General features: G+C 29.5%; 2 protein-coding genes across 2 annotated transcripts in view; one reads left to right on the forward strand and one right to left on the reverse strand.

Annotated features, from left to right (window-relative positions):
* Positions 1-21,762, reverse strand: part of LOC107456936 (uncharacterized) — a 99,797-nt gene that overhangs the window by 19,891 nt on the left and 58,144 nt on the right. The window lies entirely within an intron of this gene.
* LOC107456934 (uncharacterized) lies at positions 5,360-11,645 on the forward strand. The gene is made up of 4 exons (XM_016074929.3): positions 5,360-5,408; positions 6,719-6,884; positions 9,599-9,916; positions 11,532-11,645. Exons 1-3 carry the CDS (start codon positions 5,397-5,399, stop codon positions 9,883-9,885), a joined length of 465 nt encoding a protein of 154 aa, XP_015930415.1. The 5' UTR covers positions 5,360-5,396; the 3' UTR covers positions 9,886-9,916; positions 11,532-11,645.

Genomic DNA, 21,762 nt, shown 5'->3' on the forward strand with positions numbered 1-21,762 from the left:
TTATATTTTTGTTATTAAAAAGTGGACTCAGCCTTTCAGTAGACTTTAAATAATAAAAATATACTGTATGCTGAAATATCAGGTATAAATAAACAATTAAGTATAAATTAAAGGAAGTATAAATAAAAAAAAGCATGAATAACCAATATATTCAAGTATTACGCACTTAAAATGTTTCCTCAAAGCTGACATATAAATAACCTTTACAGTGAAAAACATTGGAATCAGGATTCTAATACTAAATTTTACAACAAAGTTCTCATACTAATAAACCGCACAGCGAAAAACGATGGAACCAGGATTTCATACAGTAACTTTTGTAACAAATTTCTCATGTTGATAAACCGTACAGCAACAAACGCTTGAATCAGGATTTCAGATATTCAGGATTTTAGATTTTTGTAGCAAATTTTTCATATTAATCACCTATACATTTACAGCGAGAAACGAGGGAATCAGGATTTTATACAGTAACTGTAACAAATTTCTCATGTTAATAAACCGTACAGCGACAAAAGTTGGAATCTGGAATTCAGATAGTAACTTTTGTAACAAATTTTTCATAATAATAGCCCGTACAACAAAAAAATGCTGGAATCAGGATTTTAGATAGTAACTTTTGTAACAAAGTTTTCATATTAATCACCCATGCAGTGACAGCGAAAAACGATGGAATCAGGATTTTATACAGTAATTTTTGTAACAAATTTCTCATGTTAATAAACCGTACAGCAACAAACGTTGGATTCAGGATTTCATATAGTAACTTTTGTAGAATAATTCTCATACTAATAACCAGTACAGCGAAAAACGTTGGCATCAGGATTTCAGATAGTATCTTTTGTAACATTTGTTGAAGTTAAAATGCAGAAAAGCGTCCAAAAAATATTTAAACCATGATAATCAGAAGTATTTTGAAGATATTAAAATGACTGTCACAAAGACAACTCTAGAAATGTTTTATGGTTATGTTTCATAAAGTTTTTCTTTTGACAAATTGTAGAATATGCAAGTTTCTTAAATCACCTGAAAGGATATTTGTTGCATTTTGAGCTGAGAGAAAATTCGCGGTATTATAGGTATCTATTACTCTTGGCAAAATTTTCTATTTACAACTAACTGCATATTATTCGTCGAATTGAACATCTGTTTTAATTCGTCAAACCTCAAGTTTATTTAATTTAATTGCCTTAAATTGTTTATTTTTTAATATAAAGCTAAGGTTTACCTCAAGAGAGGGCGTAAAGTCCAGGAACCCATATTAGTCCCAAAACACTCATTAAAAACAATTTGAAGTTATATTCTACTTATGTAGAATTGCTTAAAGAGGATTTTCAATTCTAATATTCATATTCTAGTATTTTGCACTATTTTAATATTTATGTTATTATGTAACGCTTCCAATACTGAACATTGATATTTGGTAAAATATGCACTATAATATAACAAGCTATCGTAAAATGAAGATAAAATAAATTGAAAATTATAGTTCTTACTGCCACACATTTTGTAAAAATACAAAACTGAAAAGTATATTTAACCTAAATGGTTTTTAGGACATGCTTTAAGCCACAGTTTCCCAACCTATTTTGAATCAGCGCCTACTTTGAAAGACAAATTTTTTCAACAACACCTAAAAAAAGTTTTAAAAATTTGATAAAACTTCTTATAGCATTCTGTGAGTCGTGATGGCTCATGGGATAGAGCTTTCGCCACCCTATGAGATGACCCGGATTCGAATCTCAGAGTAGGCTGGTTGATACGAATTCCGCATCCGGTTCCCATCGACCACAGTGTTGACGTAATATAAAATAACCTCAGTAGTAGATGGATCCTGAGGTACAGTCCCCTTGCCGTCAGGCTAACCGAGGGGATTTTCGTGGTCTTTCCTTTCCATGTAACGCAAAAGTGGGCTGATTCCATCAAAATGTCTTCCACGAAAGCAAATTTCTCTCAATACTTGATCATAAGACGTTCACTTTTCTTCTAGATTGAGTTCAAAATTACAAGGCTACGGAATTGAACACTGGTTGTCGTTAACTCAAAATTGTGTTCGCTGTTTAATAACGGTTATAAAATAAAATATAACATTCTATATTTCAATATGGTAAACTTAATTGTAGAGTTTATTTATTGAAAATTCCATTTTATTGCCGTTTATCCTCAGTTCAAAATTTCAGCCCCCTACACTATTAGAAATTTCTCGGAAGAAATGGTTAAATAACAATTTTTACCATATTTAAACGAAACAATCATATAACCATAAAAAAGATGGTATTAAACTGTTAACTGTGAGAAAAATCGTTTATTAACTGCTCTTACGTAATACGGTTAAGCAACCAACATTTTATCGCCCCAGTTAAGCCCACCTAATAAAGCCACTTAGTTCTTTGCAAATGGGAACATATTATAGCTGAGAGAAATAATCTGACTATGATGAGGGAAGTCTTGCTTCCCCGTCATTAGCCGTATCGTTGGGTTGTATAGTGGAATTATGAATGTTCATTTAGGCCAATATTGAATGAATAAAACAATAACAGTTGAGTTTCCAGGAAATAATGTGCAAATCATTGAATGTAAATTTAGATTTTATTAAGTATAATTTGAATCAGATAGTGGCCACATCTTCAAAATAAGAAATCCCTTAAAGGGATGAAATAATAATACTCTCTATTGAGAGATCATAAAGCCAGAACAACATTTCTGACGGTTATAAAATAAAGACTGGGGAGGACCCCCAGAAGGGGTCCCAGTCTCACCAATTTAGAAATTCAAAGTGAATATATTTATTCTCAACGGACAGAGAAAGAGTATGGGTAGGAGATCCAAAATTTGGCGATTTATCATAATATATCATAGCCAAAAACAAAGCCAACTAGCATATCCACATGGGTTTAAAAGAACACCTTGGCGATCACGAGTCGCCAACAAATTTATGTGAATTATTATAACCATGCAACCGAAACATTTAGCCGTTGGATTATTAGAATAAAAAGTTATAAATAGATTTTTGTTTTCGATTAGAGGCGACAGTGAATTTATATGTCTGCATAATAATGAAATAAAAAGAAAGTATCCGTTACATTGATCTGGAAGAGAAGAAATAAATATTTTATGTTCGCTTAAAAAGATTAAGTTTTTGATTTATTTTAAAAATAATTCTATTAATAAAAATAAGCTTAAGTAATGAAGGATATTTTAAAAGATAGAAAATAAATATGTGTATGCCAATTCTGGCATCACACTGACAGTCTCATGACCGATAAAATTGGGGTTCGAATCCTAGCGTTGACGCCACAATATTCCCTTCAACACATAATGAGTTTCCACGGTCCTGCACTCCGCAATTCGTGTCCTACATACTCCAATGCCATTTAACTAACGAAAAGTCTAACTCCTATATCTAGATAAAATACAGAAAATCCTCAGCGGCCATGTCGTATGATTATGCGGCATGTAAAAGATTCTTGGAGTGCCTTATTGGCTCTTGGCATTTCCGGCAAAATTAAATTCCTAGTGCACTTCAGCATCCAAATAGAGTCTCGGTGCTGCCATCTAGTGTGGCAGAAACTACACGTCCAAATTAACATGGCCAACGGTATCTCATCCATTGTGGTGGTCCTGAATGAGTGGATACCACTTCTGGAGAACGCACTAGGTCTGCTCATGGGGAAGACTGATTGTGCAGCTCATAAGAAATAAAAAAAAATATCTAGATAAATTTTTTTTTAAGATTTTAGATGTTTTAACCATCTAAACCTTAAAAAAAATAATAGTATAGTTTTGTTTCCATGATTTTATAATCATAATAGTTGTAAACGGTTTCAAAACCGTAAAGGTAAAAAATGTTCTTTATGGTAAATTTTATGGTTAATCGGATGGCAGACTACTGCCAGATATTTTATCATAATTTTAGAATGAAAATTCTAACAGTGTAGAGCAAATGGTATTGGTACACAAACTTAAACTCTTTCTTTTAATACTTGCTTTAATATAATAATTTTTCGTAATTTAAGTGCACCAATATTAATTTATTTTTATATTTTTGTGGTGAAACCATTAGCAAACAATGAGTGAAACATTAAATTATTGAGTGTGGACATAATTATAACAGTGTTAAAAAAGAAATGTAAGTAAAACTATAAATAGTTATCTGAAGTTTTCGAAATATTTTAAATTTTATTAAAAGTTATATAATTTAAAACAGTCAACAGATTTTTCCCCCGAGTGACTGACCCAGCGTTTTTTTATTAATATTAAAAGAATGTATGTTTTTACTCAGACAAATTTTAACTTGAACCAGAATTTCAGCAAATAAATAATAGCTATTCAAATTTTTTTTGGAATCGAAATATTATAAATAATTTTTCAATAATTTAAATAGTTCGACAAAATTAAAATTGTCGCAAAGATAACTTCATTAATTGTGCATTAAGGAATGAAAAGTAAATAAAAACCGTGAAAACCTTCAGTTACTAAACTATAGCTGAGGAATCATAACAATATTTTTATGCCTAACTTGACTATTTAAAGCTTTAGTTAATATACCTTACACTGTAAAAAAAAGGCTATATACATCTTAAAAAAAGTGCCGGCACTTAGTATGCATCATCTGTAAAATTCATTTTTACCGTAAAATATTGTACCATAATTTTAGAGTAATATTTATTTAATAAAAGTGATTCAGTGATTTAGTGGTAATTATTACTGTAAGAATTGTGGTACATTAGATTTACAACACATTTTGTTCCGTGTCATGTTCCGGTAGAAATAGATTTTTTTTTGAAAAAAGTACCCTGGTCCGGAAGTTTTTAAAATATACAACATAGTTTTACCAGAGAAAAGCAAGCCATATCTGTTCTTGTTATTGCATTAATCAAAATCATTATAAAGCAATCGAAGGTTTGAACATAAAAACTAATAAATTTTTTTAAAAAATAATAAAGGTCTTATTTCTTATAAAATTGTTTTTTTTTCTCCAGAAAATCAGTTCGAAGTGTTATTTCTTACTGCTATGTACTTGTATTCAATGAATACACGTGTAAACATCACAATTATTGAAAACACGTGATCAATTTACAGACACGATTAACAAAAAATGTTGTCTAGAAATTTGAATCCTAGTCTAAATTCCATAAATCACAATGACCATTTCAGATCAGCAAAATTAAACAATGGTATTTGCATTTTATGTTACTCAATATATTTTTTAGACAGTTCAAAACTTTTAAAAAAATATAAAATATGTACTTTCTATAATTCCAAAGCTAATTGTTTAAAAAATCTTAACTTAAATACTTATTGTCTTTAGAAGCATATAAAACCGGTCACTATTTTCCCAGTCTGTAGCTGTTTCGCTAGTACAAACTCATAGTAACTCATAACGAAGTTGAACAATGTTTCAATACGTAAGTTTGCATAATTTATTTTTAGTTGATAATTTTTCAAATAATTTGCAAAATTTTACTAAAATTTACTTTTAATAATTTTTATACTTCTAGTAATTAAATTTTATTAAAAAACACTTAAAGGGAATTATAAATTTGCATACAACTAAAGTCAAAGCTAAAAAGTTTAATTAAAGATGATTATTTTCTAATTGAAATTGAAATTTATACTAAGAGAATTAAGATTTTTGTGTTTATAAAATTTAAATTGTAGTAGTAGATGTATTTCTTTTAAATTCTGATTTCAATTTGGAAACTGCACAATCATACAAATTTAAGCTTAACTTTAATTAGATTTTGATTAAAACAAAGAACGGTTCTCAAGGAATAAGCTATTTTATTTTCGAACAATTTCAACTTATATCTATATTTGTTTATGAATTTATAAAATATATGAATTTATAAACGAAACTTTGAATTTTTGAAACTTAGAAGTATAAAACTAATAAAAAATCTCATGATTTTTTATTTTTCTGGAAATTTGATTTATTTTAAAATGCATATGAAAAATACTATAATCTGTGTAAACACTATAAAAATCAAGACAAAAAAATTAATTATTGTTAAATCTTCTGTGTTTATAAGTCAGCAACAATTTATTTTTATTAAAAAGAAAAAGAAACGCATTTGGGAAGAAAAAAATTTTTTATGAATTTTTATTTGTCTCAAAATTATTTGTATCAGAATTTTTTTATTTGTTATAAAAAAACTTTTTATTTGAAATTATTGATACTAAACAGAAAAAAAAGTGCTCCTATAATTGCTTACGAATAAGAGTTTCAAGCTAATAAACATTTATTTTCTTATAGATTGAATACAATCGCACATGGTAACCATAAAATTTCTAAGATTGTAATTTTATTGAACATGGAATTTTTACTTTGCTTTGAAATTAAATCAATGCTTTGAAATTTAAACAAAACTGCTTAGGTAAGATTTTTACAGCTTTAATACAAATAACTATTAATATCTACCCGGAGAACGAAATTCTGGTAAAATTGCATTCTTTTATTGAGTTTTTTATTCATAGACAATTTGATATTTATAAATATAAATTTCTCACTTACGAAAAACTTTTTCAAAAAATTATAATCTCTGCAAAGTAACGACACTATCAGATAAAAATAACATTTCTGAAAATAAACTCCATGCATGAACTGAAATATCCTGCCACAATGTTGCTGTCTGAGTAATTATTTTTTTCATTCAAATTTATTTTTCCGTGTATATGATGTTTTCCAATCGCCATTAATAATTTTGAATCCTTTCAGGCAAAAATTATTTTAGTTTCGTGTGGATTAAGCTTGCTGATTCATTCCACTTTTGTTCAAAGTCAAGCTGTATCATCACAATCTGCATCTTCTTTGGGTGGTTTACCAGTGGGTACCGTATCAAGGTTTGGTCTAAATGGAAACAATCAGTTCCTTACATCTTTAGGTAAGCAAAATAATTTTAAAACTATTTATGGACTGTCTCGGGCAGTATAATAGTTATTTTTATCAGTCTAATTTGTAACAAATTACAGTATTTGATTAAGTAATTTAAATAAATTCGAAATATTTTCTTTAAATATTATATTTTTTATATATCTCAGGTTAGTAATTTTAAGGCATTTTGGATGAACTAAAAAAAAACTTTTTCATCAGTTTAAAATCCTAAAATTTTTTAAGAAAAATATAATTTACCATGCTACTCTATTAGAAAATTTGGTTTAGTGTTGAATGGCTTAATGTTGTTATTAGGCTTAACGTTGTTTTCTTTGAAACATTATACGGTGCAAATTTACTTTAACTTTAATAATATATTAAACGGAATCGTGTTTCTGTCAAGAAGACCTATACTAACGTACACTCAACTTTTACAAGAAGGGAAAATAATGGTTTACTTAGAACCGCATTAAAGTTGAAGCGACTTTAAAAGCATTTTTCAAAGAGCAATATTTTTAACAGTATAGTTGCATTGAATAGAGGAAAAAACAAACTATTTCCGTCATTTTTGCAGAGGGAGCTATTGATCAGAATTAACGCATGGAGGGAATTTTGTTGTAGTTACGTTTGAAACTGAATTAAACCGAAAAATTAGTAAAATTTACGATAATCCATTGTTACAAGATAGGAGGATTTTTATGTACTTGTTTCATGTAATACTAAAAATTTTACAAATTCTTTGAATCTTTTCAGTGTGTTTTTTAGATGTGTGATTCTAAACTCTAAAGTTGTTTTTCTTTCTTTCAAATTTTAACTATTCTTCTCTTTCAGTGACCGTTTTAATTAATTCTTGAATATTATATTATAATTCAATACAGGGTTAGAAATTTAAATATTTATATATTTTAGTGACTATTATGCGTATTACTATAAGTGATTCATAAAATTAAAGAAAAATATGCCAAGTTTTTTTTTCAGTTAAAATTATTTGAGGACTGATCCTTTTGTTAGTTGACAAGCATCTAACGTAATCAAAATCGTTCCACAAAATGTTTAGTTTCACACTGTCCTAATACTGCATAAATGAGTTATTACGATTTTTTTCTAATCTTAATGCTGTAATTCTGTATCAATGCGTTATAACGGTTTTCTTTTGCTATTCATAATGCTGCATAAATGTGTTATTCCGTTTTCTTTGCAATTCCTAGTGCTGCATAAATGCATTATAACGGATTATTTTTGCTATTCCTAATGCTGCATCAATGCGTTACAACGTTTTTTTTGCTATTCCCAATGCTGCATAAATGAGTTATTAAGTTTTTTTTTATTTTGCTGTTCCTAATGTTGCATAAATGTGTCAGTAGGGTTTCATTTTTACTATTCCTAATACTGGATCAATACGTTAGAAAAGAATTTTTTTTACTATTCTAAATACTACATAAATGCGTTATTACTGGATTTTTCCTATTCCTAATGATGCATAAGTGTGTTATCACGATTTTTGTACTGTTTCGGCATCGGTGGTTCATAAATAGCGTCTTTGACTTAACCCCATAAAAAAAAGTTGTATAGACAAAGTCATGGGAACTTAGGTGGTGGTGTGATTGAGGTAAATCACTTGTCTCAAACGAGTTCTAGACACTGTTTATGAATCATTGAGATATCTAATTTTAAAAATACAATTTTTTTAAAGAAAAGAAATTCGATTTCTCATGAACTAATCGACCGATTTTGCCCATTTTTTTGTGATTTGCAAAATGACATTTTTAAAATGATGTAAAAAATTCTTTACCCTACAATTCAAAATTTTTTCGTACAGCAAAATGTTTGATTCAATCATATAGTGAAAATTTTGATTTGTAAGAAAGTGTTCGATCGATTAAGTTCAAATTTGGCGATTTGGCATGTAAAACGATATGCTTATAAATTGTATAATTTATGCGTAATAATAACAATAAACGTAGCAATAAATTATATACGTAAAAATTCAAAATTTTTTGTACTATTATTGAATAAAATAATAAAAAATATTAAATATTTTCTAAAAGATGTTTTTCACATGGAATTATCTTTGGATAAGCGAGCTTTATAATTTCGTACAAAAAATTTTCAATTTGCCTCAAAAGTTCTCAAGATATGGCAAAATACGCAAAAATAAGATTAACATTAAGTAACTCAAGCTTTAGAGTGCTCTCCAGACCGAACTATCAGAACCATATCTCCACTAACACAGCTACCCCTGCATTTTTGGGGTCAGAAATCTGAATCCGTAGTAAAAAAGGCATAAAGAAAATGCGTAAAGGCTTAGAAAAAGCAGATTTTTTGTGTGCTTTAACTTAAAATATCATCTGCACTAATTAATTTGCACACTTGAAGTCACCTTCTCAAACTATTAAGATTGAGTCCTAAAACGCGAAGATTCGATCATTAGATCAAAAATTACTTAAAGCATTCTTCTTTTTTACATTGGGAAACAAGATAACGATTAAGTACTTAGGATTTAGATGCTTTAACTAGTTAATTCTGCAAATAATCATACACGGAACCTAGAGATAGATGGTAGAACTATGTAACTCTTAAAATTATGCAAAAAATTAATTTTCTTTCAAATCTAGATGATTTAAGTTCAATTGTTTTCACGATATATTCGCGATATCCTATATATCATTATTTTATTATCTTGTGGTTTTCTTTCTCTACTATGTAATTTTATAAACGTTTCAGGTAACGCAAAAGTTGGCACCTCCGAGCGTCAAGTTCTTCCATTCGTGCCAATCCCTTGGTGGCTAACTGCACCTAACTTTTACTACAGACCAAGACCAATTGCTGTTAGACCTATAGCATCCCGGCCAACAATTGTTAGGCCAGGTTCCAGGCCAACCTCTGGAGTAAGTGGACGAGGAGGTGGTGGAATAGTTGAAAATAATAACAGCCTCTTAGGATTAGATTTAGGAGGATTGCTTGGAGGATTATTAGGTGGAGTTGGAGTAGGAGGAGGAATTTTTGGTTAAAAATTAATTTCGATTGGAGTTTACTGATTAGGTAAGAAAATGTTTTACAGTCATTTATAGATGTTTCGTATTGTATATTCTAAATAAAAGTAACACAAAAGGAAAATGGCGATATTATCTGAAATGAATCGCAGAATTACAATTAATAAAAGTTGAGTTACTTACTTTTAATTTGTTGGCGTTACCTTAATCCTTAAACAATCTCAAAAATGTATCAAAGATTAATAAATCACATTATAAAAAATTACGAGTTTATTAGAAATTATTAAAGAATTCAAGTATATGTACTTCAAACATTGCAGGGTGGTCAAGCAATCTCAATCGTCTTAACAGTTTAATTTAATTTTTACTTTCTCTTTAAATCTCTTAAGAAATATCTCTTTATGTGTTCAATGCAAAATTTTCAAAAAATTTTTCTCAGAAGCATATTTCTGTTTTATTGTTAGTATTTGTTTTCGAGTTTTGATTTTGAATTACAAAGAGCAAGAGACGAACAGAGAAATTCGAATTTCGTCCCATATAATAGTAATAATTGACCACTATTCCATGTACTTTAAAATAAAAAATATATTTTAATATCAATGATTCTTGCTAACACCGAAGTAGGCTTTAGAAAAGTCATTAATTCACCAACGATTTTTTCTTATAAAAATGCATGCAGATATTCAGATTAGTATTCTTATTTTTCTTTTTGTAAAACTAGCATGATAAGTTTACAGTTTGCAACAAGTTACTTTTTCCCCACAAAATACTATCATTGACGCGTCAACAAACTTTCGTTATAAGAGTGTATGCAGATACTCAGTTTAGTGTTTCGTTTTTTCTTTTTGCAAAAATAACATGATAAGTTTGCAGTTTGCAAAAAGTAGCTTTTTTACTAATAAACAAAACTTTTTTGAATAAGTCTTCAAACAATCGCTTCAACAATTGCATTTAAATAGAAACTTTTATTTACGTAGATATATTTCTGTAGTGTTTCAAAAAAATTGAGAAAGCTTGATACAGACAATATCATGACTAATGTATACAAATTATTATAAACCGTATTTGTTATAAATTCGGTAATTACATTTTTATTTTTAAGACAGTGGTAGGTATTTTTTAGGGAGATTGATAAAAAATAAATAGTTTTGTACTCAAGTAACAGGTTTTATTTGTGGAAATAATAAACTATGTAACAAAAATTACTCGAATTACGAAAGTAAATTGTGTAATCATAAACGTTCAAAAATTTCTAAAACGAAGGTATATTTCAACGAAATGTATTTTTAAATTCAGAAATAATTTTAAAGTTACAAAGAACAACCCAAAAATACCAAAATAAAGTTTTTTCTGTGACACACACATTTTAAACTCATCTTGAAGGAATTTACGACGTCTTGTGCTGCATACAAAATTGCAATATAATTGGTATTAACATTCACAGATTAGAATAAACTTTATCAATTAACGTTTAATTACATAATGTGTGTTGATTATAAGAACACATGATCACATGATTTTAAAATGTTCAATTACTTACTTAATCTATTCAATTTCACTTTGTTACAGGTAACATATAGGATTTATAATTATTTTAAGGAAGTAATTAATATAAACTTAAGTACAAAACTTCAAATGTTCTTAAAACTTTTATTTTATTTCAGGAAACATACTGACAACGGATTTATAATTTCATCTACAACTTTGGAAACTTCTGTAAAAGATTATCAATGTTTTTGTAGTTCATTCAAACAATAAAATGTTCATTTTTTGTGATATCTTTGGGGAATTCCTTTATGGGCAAATTGGAACATTTTATGCATATATATTTGAAAATCATTCTTTTTTTATTTACTATCCCTATAACTAAGTTAAAATATGTGCAAAATGCTTACCATATGTGCGAATGCAACGATAAATTTTTTAAAAAAATGGGAAATTAGAAACATTTTACAGGAATGTATTAAAATAATTAACTACAGCAAAAGTGTTTCAAATAAGCTGTAAAAAGAGAAAATAATTGTGTTTTTTCAAATCTAAAATGAAATACGTGGTAGAAAAAATTTCTTAAAAAATGACTTCAATCACAACCGAAAATTTCTCCCAAGTAATTTTCTCTCACTTGAAAACACCAGTGTAGGGAATAGCGGGGAAGGTCTATTGTCCAGAACACACTTGCCCGATATTGTCTACAATGATGTTCTTTCAGTTTAGAGGTCATTGACTCCGAAACTAATATTTTTTCTAATCTAAATGTGAAGTTAATAGTTAGTTAAATTGATGAATGGTGGTCAAGTTTTTGGTTTGGTTGTACTCAAATTATTGAGATTTAAGATGAGGAAAAAAGTAAATTCCTTCTTTATAACACCCATTTCAGTTATACTTAGTTTCATCAAAAAAATATCAGAGAAACACTCATAAGTTTTTCATTACCAGTTTTTTTTTTTGCTTTTAGTTACTCAGAAATTAATTACAAACGAAGATTTTTTTCACCCTTTTTTCATTATACATAAAATCCCGAGAAGGATTATCAATATCTTGCAATAAATCAAGTCTAATATGTAATATTACTAATAAACTTGTCTTTAAACTTTTAAGTGCTTAAAGTTTAAGATTTACAACGATCATAATGCCAATATACCCTATTAATATCAATATATCTTAACCAGATAACACAAAAGAAACTAATGTAATCAAACTGAATATAAAAAACGTGCTTATTTAGTGTATACATTTGAATTACTTAAATATTGGGGTCGAATCGAAATAACTTAAAATTGCTTTATCAAACAAAGAAGCAAATGAAGGGCTTATTACGAGATAATTATATACCACTTTATAGATGCTTTTATGTATAATGAAGAATTAAAAAAAATGTAGGAAGTTTCTAATTCTCGTCTGGCAAAGTTGAAGAGAAAAAATATTATTACTTACTTGTAATAATCTTTTGATATAACATTTTAAAATTAAAGTAATAGAAATAACAAAACAAGTTGCTCAACATTTAATTAGTGACTATTTTTTGTGTTTTTAATTTTTTGTCTTAGAACATGATTGATAAATATCAAGGTAAATGAGGTGTGTTCCAAAATTCATGAAGTTTAATGAGAAAAAAATATTTATTGACGATGCTGATAAAAATCTTCAACGTAATTTGTAGAATTAAAATCATCAACATAGGCATAAGCATCTGCACATTTTTTCCCCACTTTCTTCTGGAACTCTACCTGGAAGATCTTATTAAAGTGAATGGGTTGTTTTCTTGATTCGAATAAAATTTTTTCCGCAATAGGAATCTAGAAACTAAAAAATATTTTTTTCAAAGTTTACATGGTTCTTTATAACATGAGCGTCAGTAAACACTTTCAAGTATAAAAAATATAAATTTTTTAGCTTCATTTAAAAAAAAGTTTTTATTTAAAAAAATTTGTTGAAAAAATTGAAATATAAGTGTCCAAACCATAAAACCTGCTTTATCTTCTGAGTTGCTTCCCAGAAATTCGAATCTGTCATATTTTATAATTGTATTAAATGCTATAAATTATATTTTCAAAAGATAATAAAAAAACAATTCTTAAAATATAAGATTTTCCCTTGACTGCGATACAAAATTTTTCTAACTTGTCGTTACCTTTCAATAGCAGTTATTTATTAGTTGTATAAAAATATTTATTCAAACTTTATTCAAAATTGATAGATTCAAAATTTTATTATAGAGAAGTAGAAAAGAATTTTAATTATTTTATTCGAATTACTCAGTTTCCTTGATTTTTGCTCTTAAAAATGTCATGTTTGTTAATATATCTGTTAAAAGACATGACGAAAAGGCTACAAACATGACATAATTTACACTGCAAAAAGTTCCATATTGAATTATGGTTAAAAGTACTAATACTCTAAGTGCCATAAAATCGATTTTACAGTAAAATCTATTTTAATCGTAAAATTTTTTATCGTAATTTTTAGCGTGATACTTATTTAATTACAGTGGTTCTGCGATTTGACACTAAATATTACTGTAAAAATTATTATGCATCAAATTTGTTGTTCTGTAAAACTTCACGTTAAAAATCGAATTAAACGTAAAAATTACCGGCACCATGAGAAGCTGGTACTTTTTACTGTAATGCTATTAAAAATATTTCACACAGTATAAAGCTCTTTCAAAAACTTAATTTTGCATTTTATTAATATTCTTAAAGTTGTAAACAATGTATGCTTTTTTAAAAGCAGGACTCCCCTAATTTACGCTAGAAACAAAAGGTAAAGATTTTAAAACATTAAAATACAATATAATTTTATTTGTTTTTAAAAATCACAACAAGCGATTTTCACACAAGCGATTCTTCACACAAGCGATTTTCTTTAAATTCTGGAACGTTGCCGGGTTTTTAAAATAACTCAACTCTTCCTTAAAGCTTTTGGCAAAAAAAACTTGGATAGTCTTCACGCTGAGAAAATGGCACCTTTTAAGTGTATTCATAATCTTTGAGAACAAAAAAAAGTCGAAAAGAGCTACAGCTGTACTAGTAATTTTCTACGGCAGAATCGGGTTTCGTCAAAAATTCATTGATGTGCAGAAGTGTGTGGATGGTAAGTGGTCGTGAAGCAGAAACCGGGTAGCGGCGATGTCTTTTCACATGAGAACAATTCTTTTCCCAAACAATTTCAGATAGTTCACGTAGCAGACAGTCTTTACTTGTACAGAAAACACTCCGTAGACCACACCATTTGCATTGTAGTTGCTGTCGTGTCCTTTTAAAATGTTTTTAAAGCAGAGGGGGAGTGATTGTTCTTGTCTTCCAGTGGCGCCATCTATGACCAAGAATTTAACTCCTGCCACACCCGCTTATAGGGCGGACCAATTCATACATCTATTCCCTCATCAACAGAAAGTAATTTTGACCTGTATCAAAGATAGACCAATCTCCAATTCAGTGCCCCCAGAGGTATTGATTTGCTATGGGAACATGGAGGACTTTGTGACACGACAGATTTAACGTGTACCAGTCACCATTGACTACATGGGGAGTCTTCGGCCGGCTGGATTCGAACTTCCATTCTCACAAACCTGAGTTCAACGCCCAGCCAACCAGGCTAACCCAGCCTCTACCATTTGCATTAAAAAAGACAACTAGCATTTATATTACTTGGGAGTTATTCACCAGTCTTCAGTTTCGGGATTGCCAAATAATCCATAATCAAACTGACACTTCATGTTTAGTCTGCCCTTCATTACCGTCTTTTTTACGAATTCTATAAGTAACTTAATCGTCCAACTTTTATCAAAAGTAAATCGTTTCGTACGCCGTAGCGTGATCTTAAAACATGGATCGTTGTCTTTACTAAAATTTATTGATATCCGTCCTCCAGCATGGACATGATTCTAATCTAAGCAAAATAATTATTGTTATAACCATCATCCTGTATCAATCACACAACAGCTTCAAACGTTATCCATGCTTACAGGAAAGAATAGCTTGTGCGCTAAAAAAGCTTGTATCTATGCAGGGCAATTCCATATGTGACGGAATGACATTTTGACTTGCATGATGACAATTAATTGAAGTTTCTATGCATCTAATTTCAAATAAACATGATTTTCGCTCATGCATGTCATTATTATTGGTATAATGTGATTCATAAACTAAAAAAAAAGAATTTTGTATTTTTTTTATTTTTAATTTTATGAACTTTTTACTTGTGTGACGGAATGACATTTTGGCAACCAAGCTTTCGGCATGCCGCTTAGAACTGGTAGTTTCTGTGAATTTTGCAACTATTATTTTCCTGAACTATTTTTTACTTTTAGTATAATGTGTAAGCAATGTAAATTGTGAATTTGGAAAATTAACCTCAGGTTGGTTAGCAGTTATTAACATCTATTTGCTGTGACGGAATGACCGTGACGGAATGACAAAAAGTTTAGTGGAAGAAAGTCTTCATTTAAAAAATGTTTTATTAATATGTAAATGATAAACAGAATGTAACAGATAAACAGAATTAATCTTTATATATATATTTCGTCTGTTCGTGTGTATGTCACTGAACTCCTCCTAAACGGCTGGACTGATTTAAATGAAATTTTCTGTGTACCTTCAGAAGGATTCGAGAATGGTTTAGATTCACAATAGAACATTCTGCCACAAACCGTTCCAGCGGTATCAGCGAAAATCGAAATGGAATTTTCTGATTGGTTAAAAGTTAGCCATTGTTTTAAATTTTGCTGTACACGAATCAGTTTTCAAATATCTTGAAGATAACAACAGTGATATTTTCTATCTTATAGCTCTATTCTTTTAGAAAAGTAAATTACATATACTTTAATATTTAATCATAATTCGGTTCTTTATTTCAGGTGAGCACAAGCACGTAAAATCAATGAGAATAAGTTTCGTAATTATTGGTCGTATCACGGATTTAGTATTGTGAAAACTGTTTAATAACAATCAAGGCAAAAGCAAATTTTATTCATCTTGCACGCTTTTAATAATTATTTATATTTAGTATGCAATTTTAGCTCAATTTAGTAGGCAATTTTTCATTGCTGACAGTTGTCATTTGAAAACTATTAGATTGTTTATTATTACAAAGTTTGCGAATTCACATTCATTTTAATTATTTCATTTAAAAAATAGGAGTAGACTATATTTGAGGGTGCCCCTTGATTCTCACCAAGTTGTGATAGCGGTTGATCTCCAAGCTGGCCGATGTTGAATCCCAATCGTGATTCTGATTCGTTTAAATTTCAGCGTTATTTTTAAATGTTCAACGGTATATGTAATTTCAGAAGTCCGTTAGTTCTATGTTGGATACCGGCTGGTTAGGTTACTTTTGCTTCTGATGAATAGGATCGAAGGTATGTGGGCAGTCATAAAAAAAAGGACTTTAGAAAAAAATGTCACCGCCATTCCGATACCACAGACGCCATTTTCAATTCGTATTTCGCCGAATTTATGTGGCGATGGAGGAACACAGATTCTATTCATGATAAATTTAGACAGTATCTAACTGCTATTAGAGAATTCTGTGCACCTAAAACTGAGGAAATTCAAGCTTAATGAATAAGTGAGATGTTTCGATTCAAAATGCATTTTATTGGGTTTATTAATTTTGCTTACATTGGGTTCATTGCAATTTTATAAAGTTTTGGCCGATGTCTTGTTGAAATTTTCCAATGTATTATTAAAATATCATTATGTTTTGGCAGCCATTCCTGTTACCGCGGTGTTCCGCGCAAACAGGAATGGTGATAAACATAAGTTACCAATTTCGTCAAGGGGCACCCACAAGTATATTTTTACCAAAAATAGATTTTTGTTTTAAATTTTATCATTATTATATTTCTTATTTAATTTATTTCATTTTTATTGCTTTTTTATTATTTAAAATAAATACGTGAATTTTCGAATTAGCAAATTTGCGACCACTGTCAACTTCTACATTTCTTTTTGTTTGAAAGAGAATATTTGCAAAAATATGCCGCCTAAACGAATCGCTCTTAGTCGATCAACATCTCAAGCACGCAAGAAGAGAACTAACCGTGTTTCAGAAAAATCGGAGCAACGGGAAGAAAGACTTGAAACTAATCGAGAACACAATGCTTTAGCCCGTTCCTTAGAAACGTCTGAGAAACAGGAAAGAAGACTGTTAACAAATCAACTACGCACTTATCAAGCCCGTTCGTCGGAAACATCAGAGCAACGGGATGCAAGAATAAAAATCAATCAAGAACGCACTTCGCTATTCAGACGCTGCCAATACTCTGATTTGAATCTCAGTGCATTTCACTAGGATCCGACAACCAACTATAGTCTTTCACCCAAGCGTCATCATCGGAAAAATGGATCAATTATGTATGTTTTGTAGTGCTCTCAAATTTAAGAATGAAACAGCTGGAATTTGCTGTTCTGGAGGCAAAATGTAACTACCAGATTTAACGTCGCCAGCCGAGCCATTATCAACGTTGTTATCGGGTCAAGCAAATCAATAGAAACTTTTCTTGGCGAATATAGGTCAGTACATTCGTGTTTCCAAATGACATCATTCGGTGCTGCTGCAAGTATCGGTGCGCATATGGACAGCTAGAGTTATTTATTACATTCACATGCAATCCTGCTTGAGCTAAAATTAAAGAGCTTTAGTAACTTAGGCAAACATCATCGGATCTTCATGATGCATTATCACACGTGAGTTAAAACAAATATTAAGCTCTAAACTTGGTTTTATTGCGAAAAGTCATGCTTTTAGAGAGACACGGTGTTTGATGCATTCTATTGAACGGCAGAAAAAGAGAATTGCCACATGATTTGGCTTATTGAAAAACTCACACCAGGACAAATTGGTCAGCTCATATCAGCAGAAATATTCATGACGCCATTGATCCAGAATTATTTCAGATCATCATCCAAAATATGTTTCATGGTCGGTGTACATCACCATACATGTCTGTTTGAAAATGCACTAACGATATCCTAGAGAATTAACTGTTGAGACTATCACTGGTTTTTTCACCATTAAATAAAATTCTCTATTCAAATCATAATCACAAATCTCATTTACACACTTAAATACAAAATTTAAATTCAAACTGAAAGCTTTGCAACGCACGCAGGGTACAGCTAGTATTTATGTAAGAATCAGTTAAAATTTCAGCAATTTGAAAATTAGGCTGTCTCAGAAGAGGTTTTATATCTAACTTGCCAATGTCACATCTTATCTTCGTTCTCAGGAAATTTATGCATAAATCAATTTTTGTCCCATGTTCTTTAAATACTTTAACATCAAATCTGTCTTTGTTTATCAAAGTAATTTGCGCTGCATATAAATGTGCCTTCTTTTTTTTCGCAATATGGGACAATGATTAAAGAGCCGACCGCATACTCCTCAATCATATTTTCCATTTCCTCTTCAAAACAGTGGCTTTTCAAATCATACACTTGGTTTTGGTTAAAATTAGAAAGCATTCCAATTTTGATGATTCGCTTCTCAACTACATGAGCATCTAGTGCAGGTCTCTTGTTCCTGGCAATGCTAATGTAGCAAGTGTCTAGCTGAAGTCATTCTCTTTTGCCCTCTCTTAAATAGAATAGCTGGACAAAAACAAAACTTCAACGATTTGTTGCTTCGACTTTATGAAATCATAAAATTCTTTTACATATTATGTGCCGTTTTACAGTAGCCAACATCTTGTTTGGCCTTTTAGAACAACATCATAATTACATGGTATTTATAGGTGCATGTGCTGTGAGGTATTAATGAAATACACTTAACAAAAATGAGAATAAGAACAAAAATGAGATAAGACACACTTTACATCAATATATGCTTCTTTATGAAAAGCCTCTTTTAAGGCCATAAGTATATATTGCATCTGCACTCTTCGTTACTCTGTCAGAGTTTGTATTATGACTGAATCCTTCATACTTGGGGGCTTGTAACTAACATCATCTTGACAGTAAAAAAATTTTTAACCAAATTAAACAGCTCATCAACATTACTCTTCTCACTTAGTTTCTTTTGAGTTCGATATTAAATACTTCTCACATAAAGACTGAATTAATTTTTTTACCTCTATTGGTGATTTTGGAAGTGAGTGTACAATTTTTTTTATGGTGAGTGTACAATTTTTTTTATGGCTTTACCAAGACTCTGCAGGAATTTGTACAGGGAATTTAAATTATTTGTATGTGAAGAGATTGGTAGAATTTGATTTTTTCTTTGTTTACACAATCTCCGCACCACAGCGTTTGCACTTCTGAGTTTTTTAAGTCCAACTTTTGTCGCGGAAGCTTTCTTCTCTGCCTTTCTTTCTCTGTTTTTTTCTTCATCATATCATGGGGATCTTGGTCTTTTTCAACATTTTATCTGTCTTTCAACAGCTGTTTTAGCCATTAGGTTAATTGAAAAAAAAAATAATTCCCTAGTTTTTGACTAAGCTTCTCAAGGACTCGTTTTGTCATTCCATCGCCGAAGATGTGTCATTCCGTCACGCTAATTATTGGAAGTTAATAATCAAATGCATAGAATTTTACAATTTCTCATTGATTCTTATGCCACATCTACTTTATATTCCAAAATATACACATTTTCATTCAAAAACGCAGTTGCTATTTAAAAAAATATACTAAAACATGTGACGGAATGACACAAAAAAAAGTTACTTTTATTTAATATATTAAACTTAAAATGACTTAAAGGCTATGTTTTAAATGTTTAAATTTTGTACTATATGCATATTTTTATCAAAATATTGCAAAAGAAAGATACATTTCTTTTATTTTATAAGTATTTTTCAAGAAAACAATTTGAGCACAAATGTGAAGAATTCACTTGTCAGCCATGTGATTACTTTAGAATGCTGCCAGATTCAAAAAACTTAAAATTATCAAAAATTAAACAATAATATGTAGACTTCGGCTATTTTTGAACATATTTATAAAATTAAAATATGCAATTCATAAAAAAAAATTTCACTTAAAAGTTGACACTTTCGTGGAATTGCCCTGCAGTGTATTAGAAAAGTTACAAACATTATTGAGTACCTCGATATTATGAAATTATTTCTCAAAAGTTTAACAAAATTTTATGCTCTTTTGATGCCATTAAAAAAATATTTCAAATATTTAATCAAAACTTCGTAATTTAAGCCTAAAATTGTTACAATTAGTAAATTATTTGGTTCAAAACATCCCTACTGAAAAAAGTACATCAATTTTAATTGAGTTAGTGTAATAATTTGTTGGAATGCTTTAATAAATTTATCTAAAAAAAATAAAACTGAATCCAAAAAAGCAGTTTAAGTTTAACCACTTTAATTATTAATTAAATATAAATATTTCGATAGTTTTTGCATCAAATGTTATTAATTGCATTTCACGTAAAAAAAATTTTTTTTTATTCAGCACTTAAATCTAGGGTGATTAAAATGACTTGTTCTACAAAATGAGTTAGCTTCTGAAACTTTAGTCGGAGATATTTGGAAACGTAATATCGATTAATCTGAAAACGAAATTAACAAGAATAACCAATATTGAAAACATAGCATTTTCTTTTGTGGAGAAAAAGAGGAAAAAAATATTGGGTGTAACGTATAAGAATCAAATTAATATAGTCTTAGTCTACTTTTCGGTTATTTTATGCAATATTTTACATTGTTTTAAAGAATGTAATTTTTTACGGCAAAATACAAAATTCGTGTGAAATCGGTCAAATAGTTCCTGTGAAATAGAATTTTTAAAAAAATACTGAATTCGATGAAGCATAATGGACTTAACCAAACAAGGTGGCTTCCATCTGTCGAAAATGGTGAGTTTCAAGCCTCCAACAGAAATAAAACCCTTACACTTCACACTTTGCAAGCTCAATACCTTGACCTCTTTACCATTGCTGCACTTAATATTTCAAAGATGCTCAAAAGTTTTGAAATCAAATTGCGCTGCTCTTAATATTGCCAAGAAGCTCAAATTTTTTGAAAATGAAAATATTCTTTGAATATCTTACAAAATATTACTTGAATATCTTTGGTGGGCCTTTCTGCAGCTCGTAGAAATGCAATTATAAACTTGAAGTTTGAAATGCTGTAAGGCCCATTTTTACTTATGATTATAAACGAGTGTTTTTAAGATTCTAATTTATTTGACGGTTATTTAAATTTTAAGTGATTTTTTTTTAAACAATTTTTTTCTCACTATGATTTTTTATCCTTTAACTTATAAAACTTTATTTATCCCTCCCTTTTCTTCACAAGGAATTAGAAGAAAAGAAAATATTGGGTATAATTTATAAGAATCGAATTGATATAGTCTCAGTCTATTTTCCTGGCATTATATTCAGATTATAAAACATTTATCTATTACGAAATTTCTTATTTAACTTTTAAAGAAAGCAGAAGAA

This window comes from Parasteatoda tepidariorum, chromosome 4 (genome assembly GCF_982258835.1).
Source record: "Parasteatoda tepidariorum strain Cologne lab strain chromosome 4, Ptep-v5.0, whole genome shotgun sequence".
Lineage (NCBI taxonomy): Eukaryota > Metazoa > Arthropoda > Arachnida > Araneae > Theridiidae > Parasteatoda > Parasteatoda tepidariorum.